Below are 23,158 nucleotides of genomic sequence, written 5' to 3'. Positions count from 1 at the left end.
AACTTCAATATATAGACTTATCACTATTATAGTACTCTTACCGGAACAAACACAGAAACAATTTCTAGTAATAAGCACAAAAACTACCTCTGACTGAGGTTCTGGCTGATATGTACATCTACAGAGGAAGAACAATAATGTTTGTATGCATCTCAAATCTAATTTGTGAAATATGTTACTAGTCAACATCACTCCATTAGTTCGTGGTTTAGTAGCCTCATAAGTGATGTCTTATTGGTATCACTTATGAGGTTCCAACCTGTTTTCGGACAGTTGACTAAACAAGCAGAAAAACAACAGTTTACCATGCAATTCACAGCAATGGCGTGATTGAAGTGAGACAGAGTGTATGACTAATTGCATGAGGAACAAATCAATGAATGGGACCAACAATTATCGATCACTTTCAATGCCTGTGATTTGTTGATAACTGCATGCACGAACACTGATTGTCATTGATCTAGGTCAGACAAATCAGAGAATTAATTCCATCTATGTCACAATGAATAGATGAATTAAAAAACTTGGCCAAATTGGTCTTGGCCTGTAAAAAATTAAATACTTCGAAATGAACAAAAACCCGTAATTTTTTACTGACCATTAGTAACTGTATGGGATCAATTCGTAATAGTTAGCATCTGTCTCTATGACCACTAGATATAGACTCTGTTGATTTCTGACTGTGGAGTTATGAAACAAAAGCTTTCTTTAGTCTTCTAGGGTCGTATTCATAGACATTTTTAGCGTGGGCTTCCAGTGGATGATCAGCGTTTTTCGTATTTATAAACCAGTGTTAGCAATAGGATATGATTTGAATTCTGTACAAGTAACCAGTGGATAGCCAGGGCTAGCTTAGTACGCTCATAGCGCGTGCTGCGAAATGTCTATGAATAGCACCCTACATGCTGAAAAATTGAAGCAATAAATTACTCGGGAAATCTAGACAGTTTTACAGAACTTTATGTGAATATTATACAAGCCTGAAACATACTATTAATGACTGAATTTTACATTATTCAATTTTTACATAAATAAATTCCATTCTTTTGTGAATAAAACTGTGCTTTTGTTATGTAAACCTAATTTTCAATGATGTTACAATGCCATATATAACAACAAATGTGTGGTGTCAAGAAATATGTGGTGCTTTAAAAGCTACAAATCTTATTCTTTTTATTAATGTATATCATCATCATCATCATCATCATCATCATCATCATTATCACCTTAGTCTTGAGAACCAATACAATCATTGCAAAACTTACCAATAAATTTGGCATCAGATGGTAGAAGGATATCAAATGGCAATTGCGGATAGAGTCTGAAAGGATCACCCCAATCATTCCACATCTCGTGACCCTTAAACAACCAAATAAAAGATTTGTTAATATTAATTATTTACAAGCGCTTTCCCACACAGCCAATAATTTATAGTTCATTTAATAAAAGGACAGTTGGCAGTATAGCTAAAGCATCAGCTTTACATACCGATAATCCAAGTTCGAATTCTAGCAGATCCAAGTGTAATTTGTGAACAAAGACAGTATTTAGTGGTAGGTTTTGAATTGAACTGAATTTCGGGAGGGGAGCACTACGACCCAGCACTGCGATCTTTTAAGATCTATTGCACTAACCCTCAAGCTAGGTGCGTTTCTAACCCACAATGGCTGACTACACTAAGATTTTCTGCACCCAGGTTTCGAGCAAGCAACCCCATTCGTCCCTAAAACAGCCCTCTTCATGTGTTGCCAGACGGCATTCGACAGCAGCCCTCTCTTCCTCAATAAACTGTTGCACTCTAGACAGAGAAATATAGACATAGAGGTAAACAAGGTTTTAATACTAGGTGCATAGAGAAGAAATTATTGACAACATGGGATGTATTTTTTTTTTTAACTAATTGTGGGTATTTGACTGTTCGTCATGCACCCATATGAAGCCAGTTGTGTAGAAATGTAGATCAATTTACCGACAGAGCCACTGCCCAGGTGTGCCATTGGAGACTGGTCTATGCTACACCTTCTATGAGATGAAATGATGATGGATATTTTTGAGATGCCACAGGGAAACTGAAGCTGGACCACACGCTTGCCCAACACAAGTACACAAGCTATAAATCGGGGGTATGCTGGGAATCGAACCTGGACCCACAAGATTTTAAGTCCAGCACTTTGGGTTGCAAATGTCACATATGGCCGTAGGTATGACTACGTAAGTAATGATGTAATGATGTATGATGAACACGAATTACTTGAAGAAGTCAAAAATGAATAACAGTACTGAAAATGGTATTAACATTCTTGCTGGTGTTCTGTGAATGAGGAGATAAGTCAATGGAATTAGCCACATGTCAGTTCAGCAGATACTAAAGCAGTTGAGATATGCTTATCATATCTGCTTGCATCAGGAACTCTCACAAAGACATTATCAGCTCCATATTGTATTCTGTGAGTGGTTACATAATATAGTATTGTAGAAAATGGTTCATTGTTGAGAAACATATTATTTTCTGATGAAGCTACATTTTCGAACACTGGCAGTATTAATAAACATAATATGGATTATTAGGCACTTGAAACCACAAATATGTAAATGAGAACTGTATCTTTTCAGCATCATTGGTCATTAAATGTTTGATGCGGCATTCTTGAAAAGTTAACTTCATCATAGGTTCTTTTTTGAAGTCAAAGTTATAGGTGAGACATAGTAGCATTCTGTCAGATATGAACTACTTACACTCTTGGCAAATGCACCCCTTAATGTAAGATCAGAAATGTGGTACCAGCAGGATGGTGTGCCACCACAATTCGTTAAGATCAATCTTCTTAATGTATTCAGATATTTGTTCCAGATCTTCATCATGATTACTACACCACAGACAAGTAGGAGTATCAGAAAGGTGAAATCAGTGTAGGTACAATTGTAAGACAATGTGACCTGTTCTGGCTCTTGTTAAAAATGTTTGAACATGTCTGGCCAAGTTTTTGTACATTTCCAGGTCATTTGATACCTCTCGTGGGTACTCACCTTGACATAGTGAGGGGTTAAATTTGTTGTTTAAGCTAACAAGTAACAAAGAGGTACCCACAGAAGCTGCATTAACACCAACGCAGTCCCACTATACTTTTCACAATTCGTTAAGATGTACACGTGAATTGTTGTGTGACAAGTTTTGGGATAGATGGACTGGACATATATTACTCCTTTGGATTATTTTTTATGGAGATACGTAAAGAGAAAGTCGACCACCTCTGTGGAGTAGAGGTCAGCACACTGGTCTCTTACGCAGAGGGCTCGGGTTCGATTCCTGGTCGGGTTGAATTTCCTGGTTGAGGTTTTTCAAGGTTTTCCCTCAACTATAAGACAAATGCCAGGAAATTCGGGCCACAACATTCCTCAATATCACCAGCCTCATTCATCACCGAAATTATATTAATAGCAAAGCAGTAATACATATACAGTCGCCATCTAGTTCACAATAGAACCAGTCTCGACAATAGTACACAGGCCTTCGGATTTCACCCAAAATGATTAACTCGCAATATGACCAAAGATGTTAAAGCGAGTATAAATAATAGCGAGAGAAAAAAAAAGTTACATCTACAGCATCCACCACCAAAGAGAATATGGAGGAAAGAATAGTGAAACATGTGGCACTATTACTTCCTGTATGTTGGCAATGTTACAAAAAGCCTTTGCAAAGAAAAGTGCTTAAACATTAATGGAGATCACTTTGAAGCACTTATAAACTGGTGCAAAGTAATAGCTTAGTTAATTGTTATTATGTGTTTAGTATCTTTCTCTAAACTTTAAAAGGAGTCTTTTTCAAACATGATTCAAGAAACATGTTCCGCACATGGACTTCATCACATAGAAGAGACTATTCGATCATGCTACCCATTTGTGGACACAATACTGTCATCTACAGAAGAAAGTATTTGTAAAAGCTTCATCCAGAGTTCAAATATTCAGAATAGCATAGCCATAGCAATAAAATCCTTACACTCAAAATAACTGTAGGAATGTCTAAAAATTGTGAACTAATCATAAAACTGTCATATCACTTGTTTCAATATTAGAACTACAGAGATTTGCACAACATGGCAATGTTCAGTTTAAACTAACTAAGCAGCTAACCTGTGTGAGGAAGACTGTGTAGTTCCGCTTGAAGCGTGGCGAAGGATACGGGGGTTCGATTGGGCCAAGACTCTCTTCTGGTTCTGCTTCTGACACCACTGCCTCGGTTTTCAGTGGCTATTAGAGAAAAATGTTACAGTAATCTTATATTTTTTTGTACTTGCCAAGAACTATTTTCTAGATTAAATTTCTGGTGCGCAGCTCTATGCTGCACCAAAGTAAAATATATTTGTTTTCTATTTTGAGGGAGGATCTAGAATTTAACACTGGAGGCTGTATTTAAACTAAATAAACGTTTATTTATAAATTACTAACTCTGTGTGTGCAGGTGAGCATGTGCGATTTTTCGTTTTGGTAGGACATAGGATTGAATACTATACAGTAGACCATACAAAGTGATTCACGAGGATTTACCGTCCCTTACGGAGCTTATTTCTGACGACATTCTGAGGAAAAAAATGTCATATAAAGATATTGTGTCTTAATCTCAATATTTTCAGAGTTACATTAATTTGAAGTTGTTAGTAAAATACCTTTTTTCTTTAGTTTTAAGGGTAAAAAAAATTTACAAACAGAGAATGAACTATTCAGAAGTATCATTTCTTTAATTGGTCAGTGTTCTGAAACTAAAAATGTGTTGTTAATTCCTTTGTACAGATTTAGTTTTTCAATTTTTAAGTAACAATTACATCATTCTTAAGCACTTATCACAAAAATTGTTACAAATCATATGACTTTAGGAACTTGATTCTTTACAGTTTAATTATGTATCCTAATGTACAGTCTTAAAGAATTTACAAGAGTGGCGTGATTTGTAACAATTGTGATAAATGCATAAGAAAATGTAATTTTGTAATCCATTTTGAATCTTGCGTACACCACTTTTAACACTTGAATATAATTAATTGATGAACTAGTGGACTTACTCGTGTTAAATATGTAATATTTGTCCGGCTTACAGCTGTTTCAGTGCTTCACGCACCATCATCAGAGCCTACTAGATCGCGGCATCATCTCGAACTTCTCTGCCTGTTAGGAGGGTGTGTTTTATTGTTGGAAGGTGTTGAAGTGTGGAGTCGAATAGTGTGTGTGTACTGAAATTGATCCGTGTGTTGAGGATTTGATCGGGGTGTGTTTTAGTGTGTTTGTATATTTCGTATTGTTCTATTTTTTTTATTTTAGTAGGTTATTTTACGACGCTTTATCAACAGCTTTGGTTATTTAGCGTCTGAATGAGATGAAGGTGATAATGCCGGTGAAATGAGTCCGGGGTCCAGCACCGAAAGTTATCCAGCATTTGCTCATATTGGGTTGAGGGAAAACCCCGGAAAAAACCTCAACCACGTAACTTGTCCCGACCGGGAATCGAACCCGGGCCACCTGGTTTCGCGGCTAGACGTGCTAACCGTTACTCCACAGGCGTGGACGTATTGTTCTAGTGTGTTGAGTTTTTGGTTCTTGGGTTGTGTGTGTAGGATTTCCATGTCCGTATTTATGTTATTGTATGTATGGTTAATATTGGTTATGTGATCGGCATATGTAGATGTATTGTGTCCTCTGGTTATAGCTTTAATATGTTCTTTATAGCGTGTTTGGAATGATCTGCCTGTCTGTCCTATGTAGAACTTGTCGCAACTATTACATTTGAGTTTGTATACACCTGTGTGGTCGTATTTATTTGTTTGTGTTTTTTGTGTGTTAAGATGTCTTTGTAGAGTGTTTTCTGTTCTGTATGTTATGTTGTATTTCTGTTTCCTGAATGAAGATGCGATCTTATGTGTGCTTTTGTTTTCATATGTCAGTGTGATGTATTTCTTGTGTTCTTGTGTTTGTGTTGTGTTTTGTGTATTTTTGTGTTTGTTAAGTTTTTGTTTTGTCTTCCTTATGATGTTGTCTATTATGTTTGGATTGTATCCGTTTTCTTGTGCTATGTATTTGATTGTGTTCACTTCTTCATTGTAGTGTTGTTGGTTCATGGGTATGTTGAGTAATCTGTGTACCATTGTCCTGAATGCAGCATGTTTATGTTGTATGGGGTGGTTAGATGTGTTGTGTATGTGTGTGGTGGTGGTGATTGGTTTTCTGTATATTTTGAAGGTGTGTTTGTTGTCGATTTATGTTTTTGTTTGTTGTGTTTTTAGTTTTGCTATTTTGGTGTTGTGTCGTTTCTTTATTTTGTGGCTGATGTTCGATATTATTTTGTTAGTGTGTGTAATGATTTCTTATGATTTCTAATGATTGATGATGGTGCGTGAAGCACTGAAACAGCTGTAAGCTGGACAAATATTACATATTTAACACTAGTAAGTCCACTAGTTCATCAATTAATTGTAATTTTGTAGTTAAAAACGGAAAAAAAATTCTGTGCGAAGTAACTATAGAATTCACAACACATTTTTAGCTTCAGAATACTAGTTAATTAAAGAAATGATACTCCTGAATAGTTCATTCTTTAACTGTAATATTTGTTTACCTTCACAACTCAAGAATAATAATGGTATTTTACAAACAACTTCAAATTAGTGTAGCTCTGAAAATATTGAGATTAGGACAAATGTTTATATGACATTTTCTGCTCAGAATATCTTCGGAAATAAGCTTCGTAAATGACGGTAAATCCTCGTGAATCACACTGTATTTAAGTCAGTAAATGACTAGTAAAGGAATACCATTTCGTAGTACGTTTTTAATTAATCAGATTACGGAGAAAATGAAGCAGCACACTTAGGAGCACAATGTGAATGTTGTGGTAGCTATGATCTCACCAGACCACCCCAAATTGTGGCATTTATTGTACACCAACATTTGGTTAAAGAAGACCAATTTCTACATCATTAATACAAAACTTCCACACAATGTCATTTGTCAGTGCTATCAACCTGTAAATAGGATGAGTCACTATGCAAATGTTTCACACAATGCATACCGACACATTAAAAATACTAAGAACATTGACTTTCAACCATCCACTTCGAGATTATCTCTGCAGGTAAATGACATAGCTTTTCCTTCATTCAACCCACTATAACGTTGGCAATAGTCCTTGGCCTCCCGCCACTTACCTATTCCCTCATCTAAACCACTTTAAACTTGTCACAGACCTTGGGGTTACACATCATTACCTCGGAGCTATGCATCACAGACCTTGCGACTGTGCATCACATACTTTGGGACTACATGTCACAGACCTCGGGGCTACATATCACAGACCTCGGCCTGTTCCCTCAATAAAGCATCCTTTTTCATGTGTATTAGTCTTTTCGTCTTTCAGATGTTGCTAAACTGTTAATTCTATTGAGATGAATCCTACTGAGGTATTCTGAAACTCATGAAGTTTGCAAATCATTCGAGATAAATTATACAATATTCATATTCGCTTGGACAGTGATTTAGTTAATGAAGAAAGGTGCCTTCTTTAATGTTACAGATCAGGTTATAAATGATTTCCATACCTACATTATTCGTGCTGTGAAGATGGTATACAATGGTGATGTAAAAGTCGAGGTTTATAATGGTGTTCCCATATTGGACATTCACTTTTGAACCAAATACACATTTATTTACAGGTAAGTAAGACCTATTAAAGAATTTAAAAGAGCATTTGAACAGAACAGTTTTCAGTCTATACAATATTATTACAAAACATAACTTGAAAATTTCTACATAAAAAAAAAGTATTTACTTTATAGAAACTCAGTATTTGAGAGTCACAATACGACTATTAATCAAATAATATCAAATACTGGAATAAGTTAATTATAATTATTTAGGCTGTAAGATTTCATACCAAGGACATAAAGACGTGGAAAATAAATTAACTAAATTCTTACACCTAATAGGCATCATTAAAATTACCATTCTTTAAACAAAATTAGAGAGGAAATAATTTACAAAAATTTTACAAGACCTGGGACATTCGATGAGAAACATGGAAATGAAATGAATAGGTAGCTAAAATGAAGTTATTTACTCGTGTATCTTTAACAGAGGAGGGATATACATTATAAGATTAAAAAATAAATGAAGATATACATTTGGAACTGGGAATGTCAAATATCTTAGATACTATAAAAATTATAGGGGTCATTTCATGTCAAATTAACCATCACTAAATTTCTTTGAACTCAGATATTCCAGTTTGCCTCAATGTTTTGGTATTTAGATTTGCCCCGAGTGTTAACAAACACTAAAAATTCTAAGAGTTCTTTTTTGTACAAATTTTTTGTTTTGAGTCGTCAAGGAATGAAAAACTACTCGATTTTCCTCACATCTTGATTTTACTAATTACAGGTACTTGACTGTTCGTCATTCTCCCATATAAAACCCATGTAAACCCAATTTACCGACACAATCATTGCCCAGGGTGTGCCATAGGAGGCTGGTCTATGCTACACCTGTGATGAGATGAGATGAGATGAGATGATGATTTCTTGGAATGCCACAGGGTGGAGCTCCTGGAGAAAACCCCTGTGCTACCTGGACCACAGGCTTGCCCAACACAAGTTATAAATCGAGGGTACATTGAGATCGAACCTGGCTAGAAATAAAAATGTCTAACCCAAAAACTATTACAATTATAGAGCTGATTCTGGTGTCCTTTTAATGCCCGTGGTGTAGACTTTGATTTGATATAATAAATTATGCTTTTTGCAAAATTCATATTTTTTTTATTTAAAAAAAAAAACTAAAAAAAAAAAAAAAACACCCCCTTCAATTCCCCTTAATGGAGGATTTTTGTACAAGTTACTCTTTCGCAATTAGGAAAGAAATAAGTGGTATTTTGTTAAATTTCATTCCTTTAGGAAGAAAATCAAAATTGTGTACTGTAATTGACAATGAAACTACATGTGTAGGTTTTGATGGCTGGTTAAATGTTCATTTGAGCCAATTTTACAGTATGTGTAACAATAACGACAGAAAATGGTGATATTTACTTAACAGACACAGTTAACACGTCTGGCAATCCACATATTGCTGATTATATAGCAGTGGCGGCTCCTGCGTATTTCATAAGAGGAGGAAAGAAGGTAACAGGACGAAATGACACCTTCTTGAATGAAACATGCTACAAATTAGCCAACATGCATACATGTAAGACCAGGTAGTGTTGGGGTTGGTCTTCCCTTCTGTATAGCAATAATCTGTTCTTGTAAACTGAGTTTCCTACATTTTCCAAAATAGATAATGTTTTCACTTCCATTCATTGTTGAATAATTGCACAAATTAACAATTACAAGGAAATTCACCTCGCAGCATTTTTCGAGCACACTACAGCATCACACGTGTTGGAAGAAACTATAGCTACTAACATGTATTTGGAACCGCGGAAATGGGAATGGGAAATAATCTGAGGAAAGCGAGAACACTGCACCCGTCCACGTGGTCTGTGTTGCTACATGTACATTTTACAAGTTCAGTATCACATGCTTTTGAAGAATATCAGTTCTTGTAAAGTCATACTACCGTTATTGTTCAAAGTTGCTGGTGGCCAATTCATTTTATATGTTAAAAATAATGTAGTTTGGAGTACTACTTTCACTTTCAAATATATTTGTACAAAACTGACAATTTGGCTGTTGCCTTGTCTAGTACACAATGAATGGAAGTGAATTTCAGGGGCCAAAAAGATCTGCAATACTAACGTAGAACTACTTCCTCTTTGTTTTATATAAACCCGACTTTAACTTTCAAATATTCTTGAAAGTTTCAAACCATGAATAGTAATTTATATAAAGTGCAATGAATAATATTTTTGATTTATAATTAAAAAAAAAAAAAGTTTATATGGTGTCTTTCATAGCGTTGCGTTAAAACTGTTTTTATTGTGCCTCCTCTTAGATGTGTTATAGTCTGGTTGAATGCAAGATCGTTAGATGGCAGCGGAAGCGAGCTTGCTGCACGACCAGTCGGTTTCTATTTCCCACCCATACGCTGATTCAGAGGAGGATCTCCTCCCTCTCCGTTCATTTACTCGCTTTAAAACTCTGCTTCTTTCTCTGGCTGCTAGCGCGCTGTTGTCTATGTGTGCTATCTGCAGTAAAGGAGGAATGGATTACTTTCCTCCACACAAACAATCTCGCATCTTTCTCACAGTTTTCTAGCAGCACATGAGCGCGCATCATTTAAAACTCGATCAACCGAGGTTTTCTTATAGCTGTGAACTTAAAAATTATCGAATCTTCCTTGAATCTCAAGGTACATATTTTATTTGGTATTTACTTTCAAAAGAAGAAAAAATTTAGGAGGACGTTCCTCCCTTCCCTCCCCTGAGGAACCGCTACTGTTATATAGCCAAATTGATAACAAACAGCGTTAAAAAAATGTGAGGCAGAAACTAAGTGTAAAGGGAGGACTGCATTATAAAAAAACAATATAAATACAGTTTGAGACAAAAAGGAAACAAAACTTACAGTGAATGTAGAATTGAAGACACTTGGCGAAGGTTCATCCTGTACAGGAAGAGGAGGGATGGCAAGTCTGTCACGCAGTACTGCCACAACAGTATCTACCACACTCTGGACTGAAGAGCAGTAACGTTCCCACACAAGACGGCCCTGACGGCGTAGTGACAGCAAGTCTGAGTCTGGGATAGACCGAAGAAAGAAATGCATTTCTGTGATTCTTGCCTGCAACAAGTAGCAACTGGAATTAAACTCATGATAGAGATGATAGTGCTGTAGAAAATAATACTGTTTTAAGCACATTTTATCTTTATATCTTCTATCAAATGCATAAATAATGTTTATGCATTTATTTTCCATTTATTTTATCTTTCACTACAAAACAACATATGGGTAATACTTTTAAGGTAATCTACAGAGGTAAGCTGAGAGGTTAAAATTCATTTTAATTGCATAGAAAATGAAGTAAATGGAAAGGTGTAGGCCTAATAGTGAAAAATTTAAGTTTCACATTTCATGATGGAGAAACAAGAATTATAGTTCTGTCGCTCTTATTTCCGGCAGCAAATCACGTTGCAGGTCAGCTACATTTAAATGTGTGCATCTTGTGATTCGCTGATGATGAAGTTATGCATTTGCTAAGGCTCGATAAATACTTAATATAATTGCCCGCCATTTTGGCTCTTTTGTTGGCGTTCGCAGAAAGCATATGAGGACGTTATTTGCCGGTCAATTATTTGCTCAATTACAGTGCATTTGATTTATTATCATAGGAGCAACAACATGATAATGTTTAACGGTGTGGCAAATAGATTCCTCGTCTGGTAGTTCGGCAACAAAAGAACAAATATGGCGAACAATACTACCTACCTAAACTTTATAGAGCCTTCACTTCCTAAGACGTAAGCAAAGAGGAGGAGTCATACCGGAAATAACAGCATCATGACTATAGATATCTACTATGACTAATGAAGACTACTGCTAATGTAGTTATATTGTTGCATTATTAAGAAATCACCTCAGATAAGACATTGCACTGTAATTTATTTTTTTTTCTCTTTCTTGTATTGATTTTTATATACATAACAAATTATTCATGTAATATGTACTATTCAAAATTTTGTTTTTGTAAATGGTACACTTTGTCTTCTAGGCAATCTCTGTTTAGGGAAAGTGTTTGATGATAATAATAATTATTATTTATAATTTATTTAAGAACGCTTAAAAAGTAAATAAAACTAAATAAAACCCGAGAATAACACAAAAATTTTCTTGAAGGTTGTTCCACAAGTGAAAGTCATTTAAATGTAACAAAATGAAGAAAAGATACACTTACTGTATATCTTAACTATGTTCAATTTTATTAAATAAAGGCATCAAAATGTTTGCTGTTTCATTTACATCAAGGACAGTGATTGCCCCAAAATCGACAAAGTGGCAGTATGCTCACTAAGAAGACAAAATCCAATTGATGATAAATCATTCAATTGTTCCACCTGCAGTTTAAGAAATATTCTTATGATATATTCAAGGGCACTATGCACCCTTTCCCGAGTTTATGTCGTATAAACATATCAAATTCAAGTTCTTAAACTTACTTTAAAAATTTCAATAATACTACGATGAGATAAACAGTTATACTAGAAGGCAACAGAAAGCTGACAATCAATCCCACGTACCTTGGGTAGGAACAGTGCCGCTCTACGCCAGTCCACCACTTCTCCATATGCCATCTCTAGCCTATCTCCTCCAAGCAGCACAGGTATGGCCCCAGCACGAAGTGCCTCGTACACCCGGATCTGTACCACAGTCGTCGAAACCAAGCTCGTATTTGTAGGCGCCATGATTAGAGCAAACGTGGAATCCCTGAGCACATTAGTTCGAGAAGATTCCGTCCCACACAGGGCCCACTCCCCCCACGAATCTGACACTTTTCCGGAATCTGATGGCCACCTGCCTGTGTTTAATTTTCTGACTGTGCCTTCTATATTTGGAGCAACGGATAAAGAACACTCAAAGTGAAAAAGAAAGCGATCAGACGTTGATCCATATGCCATTCCATGCAAGTGTTCCATTATAAAACGATCAACATCCTCTTGGTTATCACTATCACTACTCTTTCTTCTAAAATCAGACTTATAATCTTCCTTATTTTCTTCGTCATCTATATTGTCAACAGTTTCTGCAAGACTTTTCACTGTGGCCTCCTTCGTTGTGACTAGATCTGTGGAGTATCGGAATTCTCCTTGAAACGATAAGAGATATCTTCTTCGGGCAGGTAACATGGATGGGCAATCTTGCCAAACATCTCCTCCAGGTGGCCCTAATATTGGAGGAGCTACAATATCAAAATCGGGACGAAAACTAGATCGTGCGAAGGTTGACTGAACAAGTATTGCGCGACCGGTGTCGACACCGGCAAATACATCACGCCCACCGGTTGACAGGTCCCTGCTGTCATGAACACTGCTGCTACGCGCAAAGTTGAGGAGGACATGGTTCCGCCCATCTCCACCCCAGTGAGGAAGGTTATGCAAAAGACTTTCTTGGAGAGTTTTTGCACTATTCTGAGTATTCTGTCCACCAGGTACAGCTAAAGCTTCACCGACTAACACTACATATATACACGCAACTTTTGCATCAGATGTGAAGTGAGGGTTGTAACCGAGAGTCTGTTTCAGAGTGGTCTTGACGAATCCTTCAACTTCCCATCCCCGTGCGATGACTGGATAGTGATCAGGATCATACAGGAAGACAGGAAAACCAGAAGTAAGTGAACACCTGGAGTAATCAAAACAATTGTACATGCGGCAGTGAAGGCCCTCTCCTGGTGGTGGGGGAGTGAGCTGCTCTGGTGCAGAAGAGGGCAGCAGTCTCTGAGGAAGAGCCAGATCAGGGGTATTCCTTTGGAGAGCTTCTCGCTGAGCCACTTGAGCCTGCACAACAATAAATACTTTATACAGCCTACTTGATATCCACAAAAAATGAGCAACAAATAATTATATAAGGTGAAAATTTCTTCATATTTGTACAGCAATTGAATACCAAACCACAGCATATACAAAGTTTAACATAACTATTTGTGGGTCCCTATCATCATGGCATGGCAAGTTCTCAGGTTGCGGATAGAGGAGACGGTCTCCAGATATGGAGGGTAGCTGCGAATATATTAATAAGCAGTCATGGACAGCTGATAAGGGGTGGTCCTCCAGCTTGGGGGTTGGGCGAAGGGCTAACAACCCATCACCGTAAAAAACAGCTTGTTACGAATCCATACAATAAGTTAAATCCAGACGTTTGAGATCGGCAGGGCATGTAGCACATATGGGCGAATCCAGAAATGCATAAGAGTGTTAGTTGAGAGACATAACTTCAATTTTTCACGCTCATGGACATTACCTGTTCCACTGAAATCTTAAGTCGTTCTAGTTCAGTCTGCTGATGTATGAGTTCTAACTTCAGTTCATCTATGCGCTGAGTGAATCCAACCACTTCTAGTTGCAAACGCTGTCTTTTTGCCTCCAGGTCACGGAGTTCTGTACTAACCGATCCTGAAATTTGAAACGGAACAGTTCAGAAAATGTAGAACAAATTTCATTGATGGTTAATATATGAACTATTCCATAGTTCTGGGTGCTACAATTGAAATTATTGAGATATTTATAATCATATGTTGTACAAACTAATAGCTTTAGAGTTCTAACATTTTGCTGCATACATGAGAATCATAAGGAAGCCTACTATTATTCACAACATTTTGATTTTCACCAATATAACAGAGTGAAAACTTAATTTTAGGAATGTGATCAGTCTAATAAATAAAAAGTAAACTTTCTGTTCTGTAAGCACTAAAAGATAAACATTTTCCTGATAATTTACTATATTTGAGATATTTGAATACTATCTGATCATTTTCTCAACTCATAATTTGATTAAGTAGCAGTAAAGGCAGTCAAACTACAACATTCATCACTTATTTCCAGGCTTAACACACTTTCATTAAACAGAATGCGCGCACGCACGCGCACGCGCGCACACACACATACGCACGCACACACACACACACACACACACACACACACACACACACACACACACACACACACACACACACACACACACACACACACAGAGGAAAATAAAACCACATGTTTAGTACTCTAGACTATTCGCAGTATGCAATTATTAAATGAAAAAGGTTCCCTCCTCTGGTCTAGTTCTTCTGTAGAATTAACTTTATTCATTTCATATCTTTCACTTTCTTGTTCCTTGTTCTACAATATGCTATTAAGGCTTGATGTTGCAAATTTTCCATTATGAACTATCAAAAAAGATCAAATGATCAACATTTTAAATACAGTACAGAACTAAATTTGATTTATCCAATTCAGGAGAAACATAAACCTTTAATCCTCATCATTTCTTCTATGCGCAGTTTCAAATCTGAAGCTTTGAGGGTACTGAAGTCTTCAAAAGCCTCCAGTTTAGATCTTGTGCGATGTACATCTCCATTAGGTACATTGCTTTCCACCTGTTGAACATGATTAAAGAAAACAATAATTTATATTCATAAGTAGTACAATAAATGTAAATGTAGTATTTGCTATAAAATTGACAAATTAAATAATCAATAACAAACTGTGTAAAGAATATAATCTAGAAATAGCTACAGAAAAAAACAAAACAAAGATCGTGGCTTTCCAAGGAAAATAACAAATTAGACTGAATATACAGTTATAATAGAAAATAAAATTTTTGAACATATAAGATACTGCAACTACCTGGGCTGTGGCATCTCATTTGAATACGATCATGATATAACAAATACTATAAAATTCCTCTCCCCCAAAAAAGAATATTGATAAAGTAACGACAGCAGATATTACATTTATAGTATGCACCACTGGCGAAGCTCTTAAAAGGATTTTGAGGCTTAGTCTACACAAAAAATTTAAGTTGTTATTCCTAGTAACAGTAACGATATATCACAACACTTGGTTGCACTCTAATCCTTGCATATATTAAGTTCACTGTTGGCAGTCCTTCCAGTATGGAGAGAGACAGTGCGAGCAGTGAGGCTTAAGGCAAAAAGCCTCTAAACACATGACTATGACCTTGGCTCGGAAGCTTGGGGGGGGGGGAGGACCGGGGACAGGGTATCAATTTGCTACATCTCCATATGGAATGAGGTTAGTCTTCTATCACAATATTACGAGGGGAAGGGGGGGCTCTCTCTGTGTGTGTGTGTGTGTGCGCGCGCGTGCGAACGTGCGTGTTTTGTGTGTGTGTGTGTGTGTGTGTGTGTGTTTTTTTTTACATATTAATTTTGTGTAAAATGGCTCATAATGAGAGAACACTGAGGTCATTATTTGTAGAATTAAAAGAGAAACGGTTTTCAAGTTGGACATGACACAATGTGCTTACAAAGATAGGAGAGCGACACTGCATTTACATATTAAAATAGCAGGTGGAAGAAGAAAAGATAGAATTCTTCAGTTTTCATGATATAAGAAATATCCTGGGCTAACAGGGTGCTCTAAGACAAATAAGTTATATTGCAGTGGCGGTTCCTCGGGGGAGGGAAGGGAGGAACGTCCTCCTCACATTTTCTTCTGTTAAAAGTAAATACCAAATAAAATATGTGCCTTGAAATTCGAGGAAGATTCGATAATTTTTAAGTTCACAGCTATAAGAAAAACTCGGATGATCGAGTTTTAAACGACGCGCGCTCATGTGCTGCTAGAAAACTGTGAGAAAGATGCGAGATTGTCTGTGTAGAGGAAAGGCACTTCATTCCTCCTCTACTGCAGTTAACACACATAGACAACAGCGCACTAGCGGCCAGAGAAAGAAGCAGAGTTTTAAAGCAAGTAAATGAACGGAGAGGGAGGAGATCCTCCTCTGAATCAGTCATGGGCAGGTAATAGAAACCGACTGGTCGTGCAGCAAGCTCGCTACCGCTGCTACCTAACGATGTTGCATTCAACCGGACTATAACACATCTAGGAGGAGACACAATAAAAACAGTTTTAACGCAACGCTATGAAAGACACCATGTAAACTTTTTTTTTTAATTATAAATTCAAACGATTATTCATTGCACTTTATATAGGCTACTATTCATGCTTTGAAACTTTCGTGGATATTTGAAAGTTAAAGTCGGGTTTATGTAAAACAAAGAGGAAGTAGTTTTACGTAGTTGGCCTCTGACATTCACTTCTATTCATTGTTTACTAGACAGGGCAACAGCCAAGTTGTCAGTTTTGTACAAATATATTTGAAACTGAAAGTAGGTACTCCAAACTACATCATTTTTAACATAAAAAATTAATCGGCCACCGGCAGCTTTGAACAATAATGATAGTATGACTTTACAAGAACTGACATTCTTCAAAAGCATGTGATACTGAACTTGTAAAATGTACATGTGGCAACACAGACCACGTGGGTGGGTGCAGTGTTCTCGCTTTCCTCAGATTATTTCCCATTCCCATTTCCATTTCCGTAAAACGGTTCTGGTTACGAGTTAATAGCTAGTCTCTTCCAACACGTGTGATGCTGTAGTGTGCTCGAAAAATGCTACGAGGTTGTGAATTTCCTTGTAATTGTTAATTTGGTGCAATTATTCAACAGTGAATGGAAGTGAAATCATAATAGCCTATATTTTGGACAATTTAGGAAACTCAGTTTACAAGAACAGATTATTGCTATACAGAAGGGAAGGCCAACCCCAACACTACCTGGTCTTACATGTATGCATGTAGTCTAATGTGTAGCATGTTTCATTCAAGAAGGTGTCATTTAGTGCTGTTAATTTCTTTCCTCCTCTTAAGAAATATGCAGGAGCCGCCACTGTTATATTGTTATACTTGTATTCTGTTTCGGGGTTAAAATGAGTGATCATCATCTCCACAGAAAAGCAGATAAACTTCTGCTCTATAAAAGATACAAGGTAAGCAGATTTTTTCAGCTTACCCAGTATTTACACCTTAGCTTCGTCACTGGTAAGCACAGATGTAGGGTGTAACTCGGAAGTTTGGATATTCATGAAAAAGAATACAATAAAACCTGGGTTGTACATACGAGGATCAGAAAGTAACGCACAACAATTTTCTTTGCAATACATTTAAAAGGTAAGGAAAAAGAAATAACGCATTAAAAACTACAGGTTTTACCTATTTTTCGACATATGAACCAAGTCTCTCGACACATTTCTCTCAACTTGACGCCAATTGAGTATACCTTGTTCATACAACTCCATTTCCTGGGAGTATAACCACATGTGCATGGCCGATTTCATTTCTTCATCCAAACTAAGTACTGACCTCCTAGGAATTTCTTCAGTGGTCTGAAGAGGTGAAAGTCGAACAGTGCGAGGTCTTTAGGATGGATGATTGAGCACCTCCCAGCCAAATTTCTCTGTTTTACAAATGGAAGCCACAACATGGGCACGAGCATTGTCGTGAAGAAGTCTGACGTTTGCAGCATCTCTGTTGGGGCATTTGTCTCGAAGGGCATGACAAACTTTGTCAATGTTTGAGCTGCTCTTCACACATAGACAATGCTAGCAAATGCACCATCTTTACTCAGTACTTAACCACTCATTCTGCCAGGGTGACACCTGATCGAACCATTACCCAAGATTCAAACTAATTATCTGTTAAGGCCAAAATAATATTCTGTTAAAAAAAAGTGCATTGCTTTCCGATCCTCCCTCGTAACTGAACGAAAATGACTTAAATAAAGTACAACTCAGAACTACATATAAATAAGGTTTGAATATAAGGATTCTTTCAATTTGCCCATGTGTTTTATCAATAGAAAGTGACTACAATTTTAATGTACAATATAAATGTACTACCATACATACATTTACTAACTCTGCATATGATATTTTTTTCTTCATTCATAAACTCAGACTTTAAGATAGCTCTTTTTGATATTATCAGTATACATGATTATTACAAACATCTTGCAATTTCAGTTATTGTTTTGATGGGAATTTCCGCAACATTTTGTTATAAATTTAGCTTTGTCTTCTAGGTGGAGCTCGTCATTTTACCGTCATACATGATTGCCAGATAGGTACTAAGTAACCTGAAATTGTTTTCAAATGTTTAGAACATGTCGCATGATAAAAAAAAGATAGATGTAAAGACGGACCATGCCAGCTCTGTATTCGCCTGGGCTGTATAAGTTTGCTGTCTTATCAGTTATGAGTACCATAAGAATGAAATCGCTGACGTGAAAAGGCATCAGTTTTCACTGTCACATGCCTCATATGTTCTGATGTCCTGTAACTGACCTTGAGGATTATGGGAAAAGATTGAAATATATTTAAAGTCATAAGACGAACCATGTGAAGTTAAAATGAAACTTTATTATGTAGCCTATCAAAGCAGAGAAAAATACGTAAGATTTAAAAAAAAATGTCTACTTGCAAAAGCAAATTATGTACCACTCAAAATTAATATATCTAATTAAACGTAATTTTACCAGGATCTGTGAATAATCAGAACTAGGCCTACATATAACTGGGTTAAGTATAACTAGGTACTGCTCAGGGGCGTATATTGCGGATGTTCAAGGTGTGCGCTGTGTAAATTCGATAATCTCATTTTTTATTTTAAGTTGTTTTATACAATGCAACAATAATTTTAATTTATCACAATTTAAATGCGTGGTAATCTCATTGGAAGTTGACGTATGTATATAGTTCAAGACTAATTTTAATTCATTACCATTTAAATATTTTAAATGCCTGCTGGTTGAATGTGCACACCATCCCCAGAACGGCTTTTGTTTTATAACGTACGCTCTGCCTCACGAAGTGGGATGAGTTCTGGTCTGGTTGTCCTGTCCGTACAAAAGAACATCCCCTGCTGAGAGTTACTGCTATAATTCTCTGCGCGCGCAAGGTGGCATGGTGGGGATACTCACTTCTCTCAAGCTCGCAGGTCGTCCTGTATACAGGCAGCTCAACTTGTCAATAGCGTTACAAAATGTTGTGTTTGACATGTGTGTTTACTGTTTGTGTGAGTGAATTTAATGTGTTTAGGTTTTACTAGGGTTCATAGTTGTGTGCCAGCGCAGGTGAACAATTTAAATTACTTATTTAATGGTAATAGCACTTGGAAATGTACACTGTAAAAGATCTTTTGCAAAAGCCATTCTCTTCTCGCCCACTAGGAGAGAAATTACATATAGTGATAAGGGTAGACCTACCCTGCCACTTCCGAATTTAGTGCAACAATATAAAACAAAAAGCGAACAATATACTAGACATTTTTCTATTTCACAGTATGAAATTGTAGAATAGTTAGCGGGTTGTGGAACTTCAAACAGGTTATTTTGCTGGCCATGGTTATTGTTTGATCATAAATAATGCAATTTTGAATAACGTTATTTGTAGTTGCCTCCTTTCTCCGGCATTTGCAGGGCAGTAATTGAAACAAGGTGATTAATTTTTAAGAAGTTGTGGTGCGAGTACTTTGAGTAATATTTAAATGTCATTTTCTTTTAATTTTGTCATTTTTCCTTTAGTTTAAGGGCATTTTAATAATCATTTTAAGTAGATTTTTAGGTCATCAACATCCGCCCCATAGTTATTATTTATAAATAATACTAAATTATATATTACTAATGGCAGTTAATGTTGACCCGATATTTTACTTAGGCCTATAATAATTGTGCGACATAGACCAACTATATAGGTACCGGTATTTTTAACAGAACACCCAAACTCCAGGTTCAGCATACGCCACTGGTACTGGTATTAATGTACTGATAAAGTAACAACAGCAGATATGAAATTTATACATACAGAGGGTGCACAAAAGAAAATAAAATAAAAATACAGAAACCAGATAGAATCTTAGAATATTTGCCAAGACAGACAAGATTTTAGACTATAGACATAACTGGGCAGAGCATCTAAACAGAGTGAAATTAGAAGGACTTTCAAAACAATTTTTGCAATATAGACAAACGGGAAGAAGTGACATACACAGATCTAGGAAGAATTGAGCTGAAGTCAGAACAGGTCACACAACCTAATCCATGGAGGAGAAAGAAGAACAGAATAGCACAGCATAGCCCATGTTCATATTACAGTATTTAGGTCTAAATAGATGGAAACAGTTTCAGTGAGCCACGGTAATGTGTATTTAGGTAAACAGTTTTCAGTCCATGTTAAAATACTAATTTTTGGTAAATGTTCGGCACATCACCGTCACTTTGTAGCCAAGCCAGGGAATATCGGTACTCATTTCTTATGAAAACTCTATACTGCCGCTTTGTAGCAACGACCTATTGTATTTTCCCTGGACCAAAAATATAATATGGAGTTGCTACGAAATGGCAGTGGTGTGCTGAGCATTTAATGAACTTAGTTATTGTTACAGACCAAGCCAACAGAAATTACATTTTTACAATTTTTGGTAGGCCTTCTTACTGACCCTAATCTGAATAGGCTATATTGTGAAAGTTTATATTCCACAGATTTCATTCAATTTAAATACTGGAACTATAATATAATAGACAAAAGTTCTGCACGGTACAAATATCATTCTACATGTCATTCTCGAAATAAAATCTATGAAAGCAACGTAGCTTTACAAGTACAGAAAAGTACGTAAAATGGTAGGCTATTAATTAGTGTGAAATGCAGTAACTGTAGACGATATACAAATGGGATACTTAAATTTCAGAACACGGATTCCTTCCTTTCCCTCTCACTTCAAAATTCCAACCTTGTGCACACAAAATAAATTATTGGCACTGAAAAGTGCCTTTTCGTAAGCATGATGATGTGCATTCGACAAACGCAGACAAATCTGCTCTTTTTAGTATTTTAAGATATAATTGTCGGTGAGGAATCCGTATACTGAAATTTTCCCCACAAACTGCAACAATGTCTTACACTGACCAAAACCAATTATTATTTACCTTTGACAGATAGTAATGTGTGATTAATGGAACAATGATTAGCACAATTGATACTAGAACGATGATTCGAGACAGCTTGACATGACTCAACCAGTGACATACCACCTCCCTACTGCCAAGTGCATGATAGGATGGTGGGCCACCCAATTCTAGTGCCATTTTCTATTAATCTGACACTACTTCATAGTTCTTGCTTCCGTCTACGAATCCGTATTCAATAACTTCTTGGTTTTCCAGATTTATATGGGTTTTATTATCTTGAATATTTTGTAACATCACAACATAACCCTCCTTTAGTGCCAAAATAAAAAAAAACTTGTACTTTTATTTGGATATTATAGAGAAGTAAACATTACGCCAATTTCTGTGCATACAAAGAATGTCCGCCATATAATGAATTTTCTTTCTTGTGTTTTAGATGCATTACCTACAAATCTAAATATTTTGGTTTTCACATCCATGATTAAAAACACGAAGACCCATTCAAATCTGTCACTTTACTTTCACGTCGTCCGCCATCTTTATTACGTTTTGGCGTGTTCTCGGTGGATCGATCAAAGACTATTGCACGAACTTTGAAATATTATGCAACAGATGGCACAACTATGCAATTTCTGCCCAAGATCTGCATTGTTGAGTGGAATGGCGGGTTATTTGTCTATGGGTTACAGTGACAGTCATTGTTGGCGGGTGTTTTAACAGCGCTCTGAATGGTCCCTCGACGAAATATGGCAATCATCCAATAAGCGCCTTCCGTTGTATAATTTCGTCTGTTTTCCATGTGCTTCATACGGAAATGACAACCAGGGAGAAAAAATGCTTCCTATATGTTTTGCATGTAACTGCAGTAGGAAAAGAAAAAACATAAAGAATGTACAGCAGTAACCTGCCCCAGAGCAGGTCTTTCACTGCAAACTCAGCATTCTCCAATCTTTCTTATTTTCTGCCTTCCTCTTAGTCTCTGCATATGATCCATATATCTTAATGTCGTCTACCATCTGATATCTTCTTCTGCCCCGAACTCGTCTCTCGTTCACCATTCCTTCCAGTGCATCCTTCAGTAGGCAGTTTCTTCTCAGCCAGTTACCCAATCAATTCTTTTTTCTCTTTCTGGTTAGTTACAGAATCATTCTTTCTTCACCCACTCTTTTCAACACAGCCTCCTTTCTTATTCTGCCTGTCCATTTCACACGCTCTATTCTTCTCCATATCCACATTTCAAATGCTTCTACTATATTCGCTTCTCTTCACTTCATCGTAATGTCAATGTTTCTGCCCCATATAATGCCACACTCCACACAAAGCATTTCACTAGTCTCTTCCTTAGTTCTTTTTTCAGAGATCCACACAAGATTCTCCTTTGTCTATTAAAAGCTTCTTTTGACATTGCTGCCCTCGTTTTGACTTCCTGGCAGCAGCTCATGTTACTGCTTGCAGTACACCCCAAGTATTTGAAGCTGTCCACTTGCTCTACTGCCTCATACTGTATACTAGAGATGAACAAAACTAACTGCCGCTCTCGCTCGCTGTGTTCGTTACATTTGTCTTTCGAGTCTCGTCATTCACGTGCACTTCAAGTCTCACTCATCATTCTCGAAATAGCATTTGGTCGGCGTGGAAAGATTTCGTAACTTTGAATAACATACATCATTGAAATAAATAACATTATAAAT

At 36.7% G+C, this 23,158-nt stretch overlaps 1 protein-coding gene across 4 annotated transcripts in view; it reads right to left on the bottom strand.

Annotated features, from left to right (window-relative positions):
- Positions 1-21,999, bottom strand: part of botv (exostosin like glycosyltransferase 3) — a 54,904-nt gene extending 32,905 nt beyond the window's left edge. For 3 of the 4 annotated variants that reach the window (XM_069820544.1, XM_069820547.1, XM_069820545.1), the window contains exons 1-7: positions 21,486-21,935; positions 14,943-15,069; positions 13,938-14,089; positions 12,218-13,474; positions 10,548-10,763; positions 4,138-4,254; positions 1,266-1,359 (exon numbers count right to left, since the gene is read on the bottom strand). In XM_069820544.1, the coding sequence (XP_069676645.1) occupies positions 1,266-1,359; positions 4,138-4,254; positions 10,548-10,763; positions 12,218-13,474; positions 13,938-14,089; positions 14,943-15,069; positions 21,486-21,644 (2,122 nt within the window). In that variant the 5' untranslated portion in view covers positions 21,645-21,935. Of the gene's footprint in view, positions 1-1,265; positions 1,360-4,137; positions 4,255-10,547; positions 10,764-12,217; positions 13,475-13,937; positions 14,090-14,942; positions 15,070-21,485 lie in introns of all 4 variants that reach the window. The other variant, XM_069820546.1, reaches the window with a different exon arrangement.
- Positions 22,000-23,158: the final 1,159 nt, after the last annotated feature.

This window comes from Periplaneta americana, chromosome 3, assembly GCF_040183065.1.
Source record: "Periplaneta americana isolate PAMFEO1 chromosome 3, P.americana_PAMFEO1_priV1, whole genome shotgun sequence".
Taxonomy (NCBI): Eukaryota; Metazoa; Arthropoda; class Insecta; order Blattodea; family Blattidae; genus Periplaneta; species Periplaneta americana.
The sequence above is the reverse complement of the archived record's forward strand: the minus strand, read 5'-3'. Positions and strand labels throughout refer to the sequence as shown.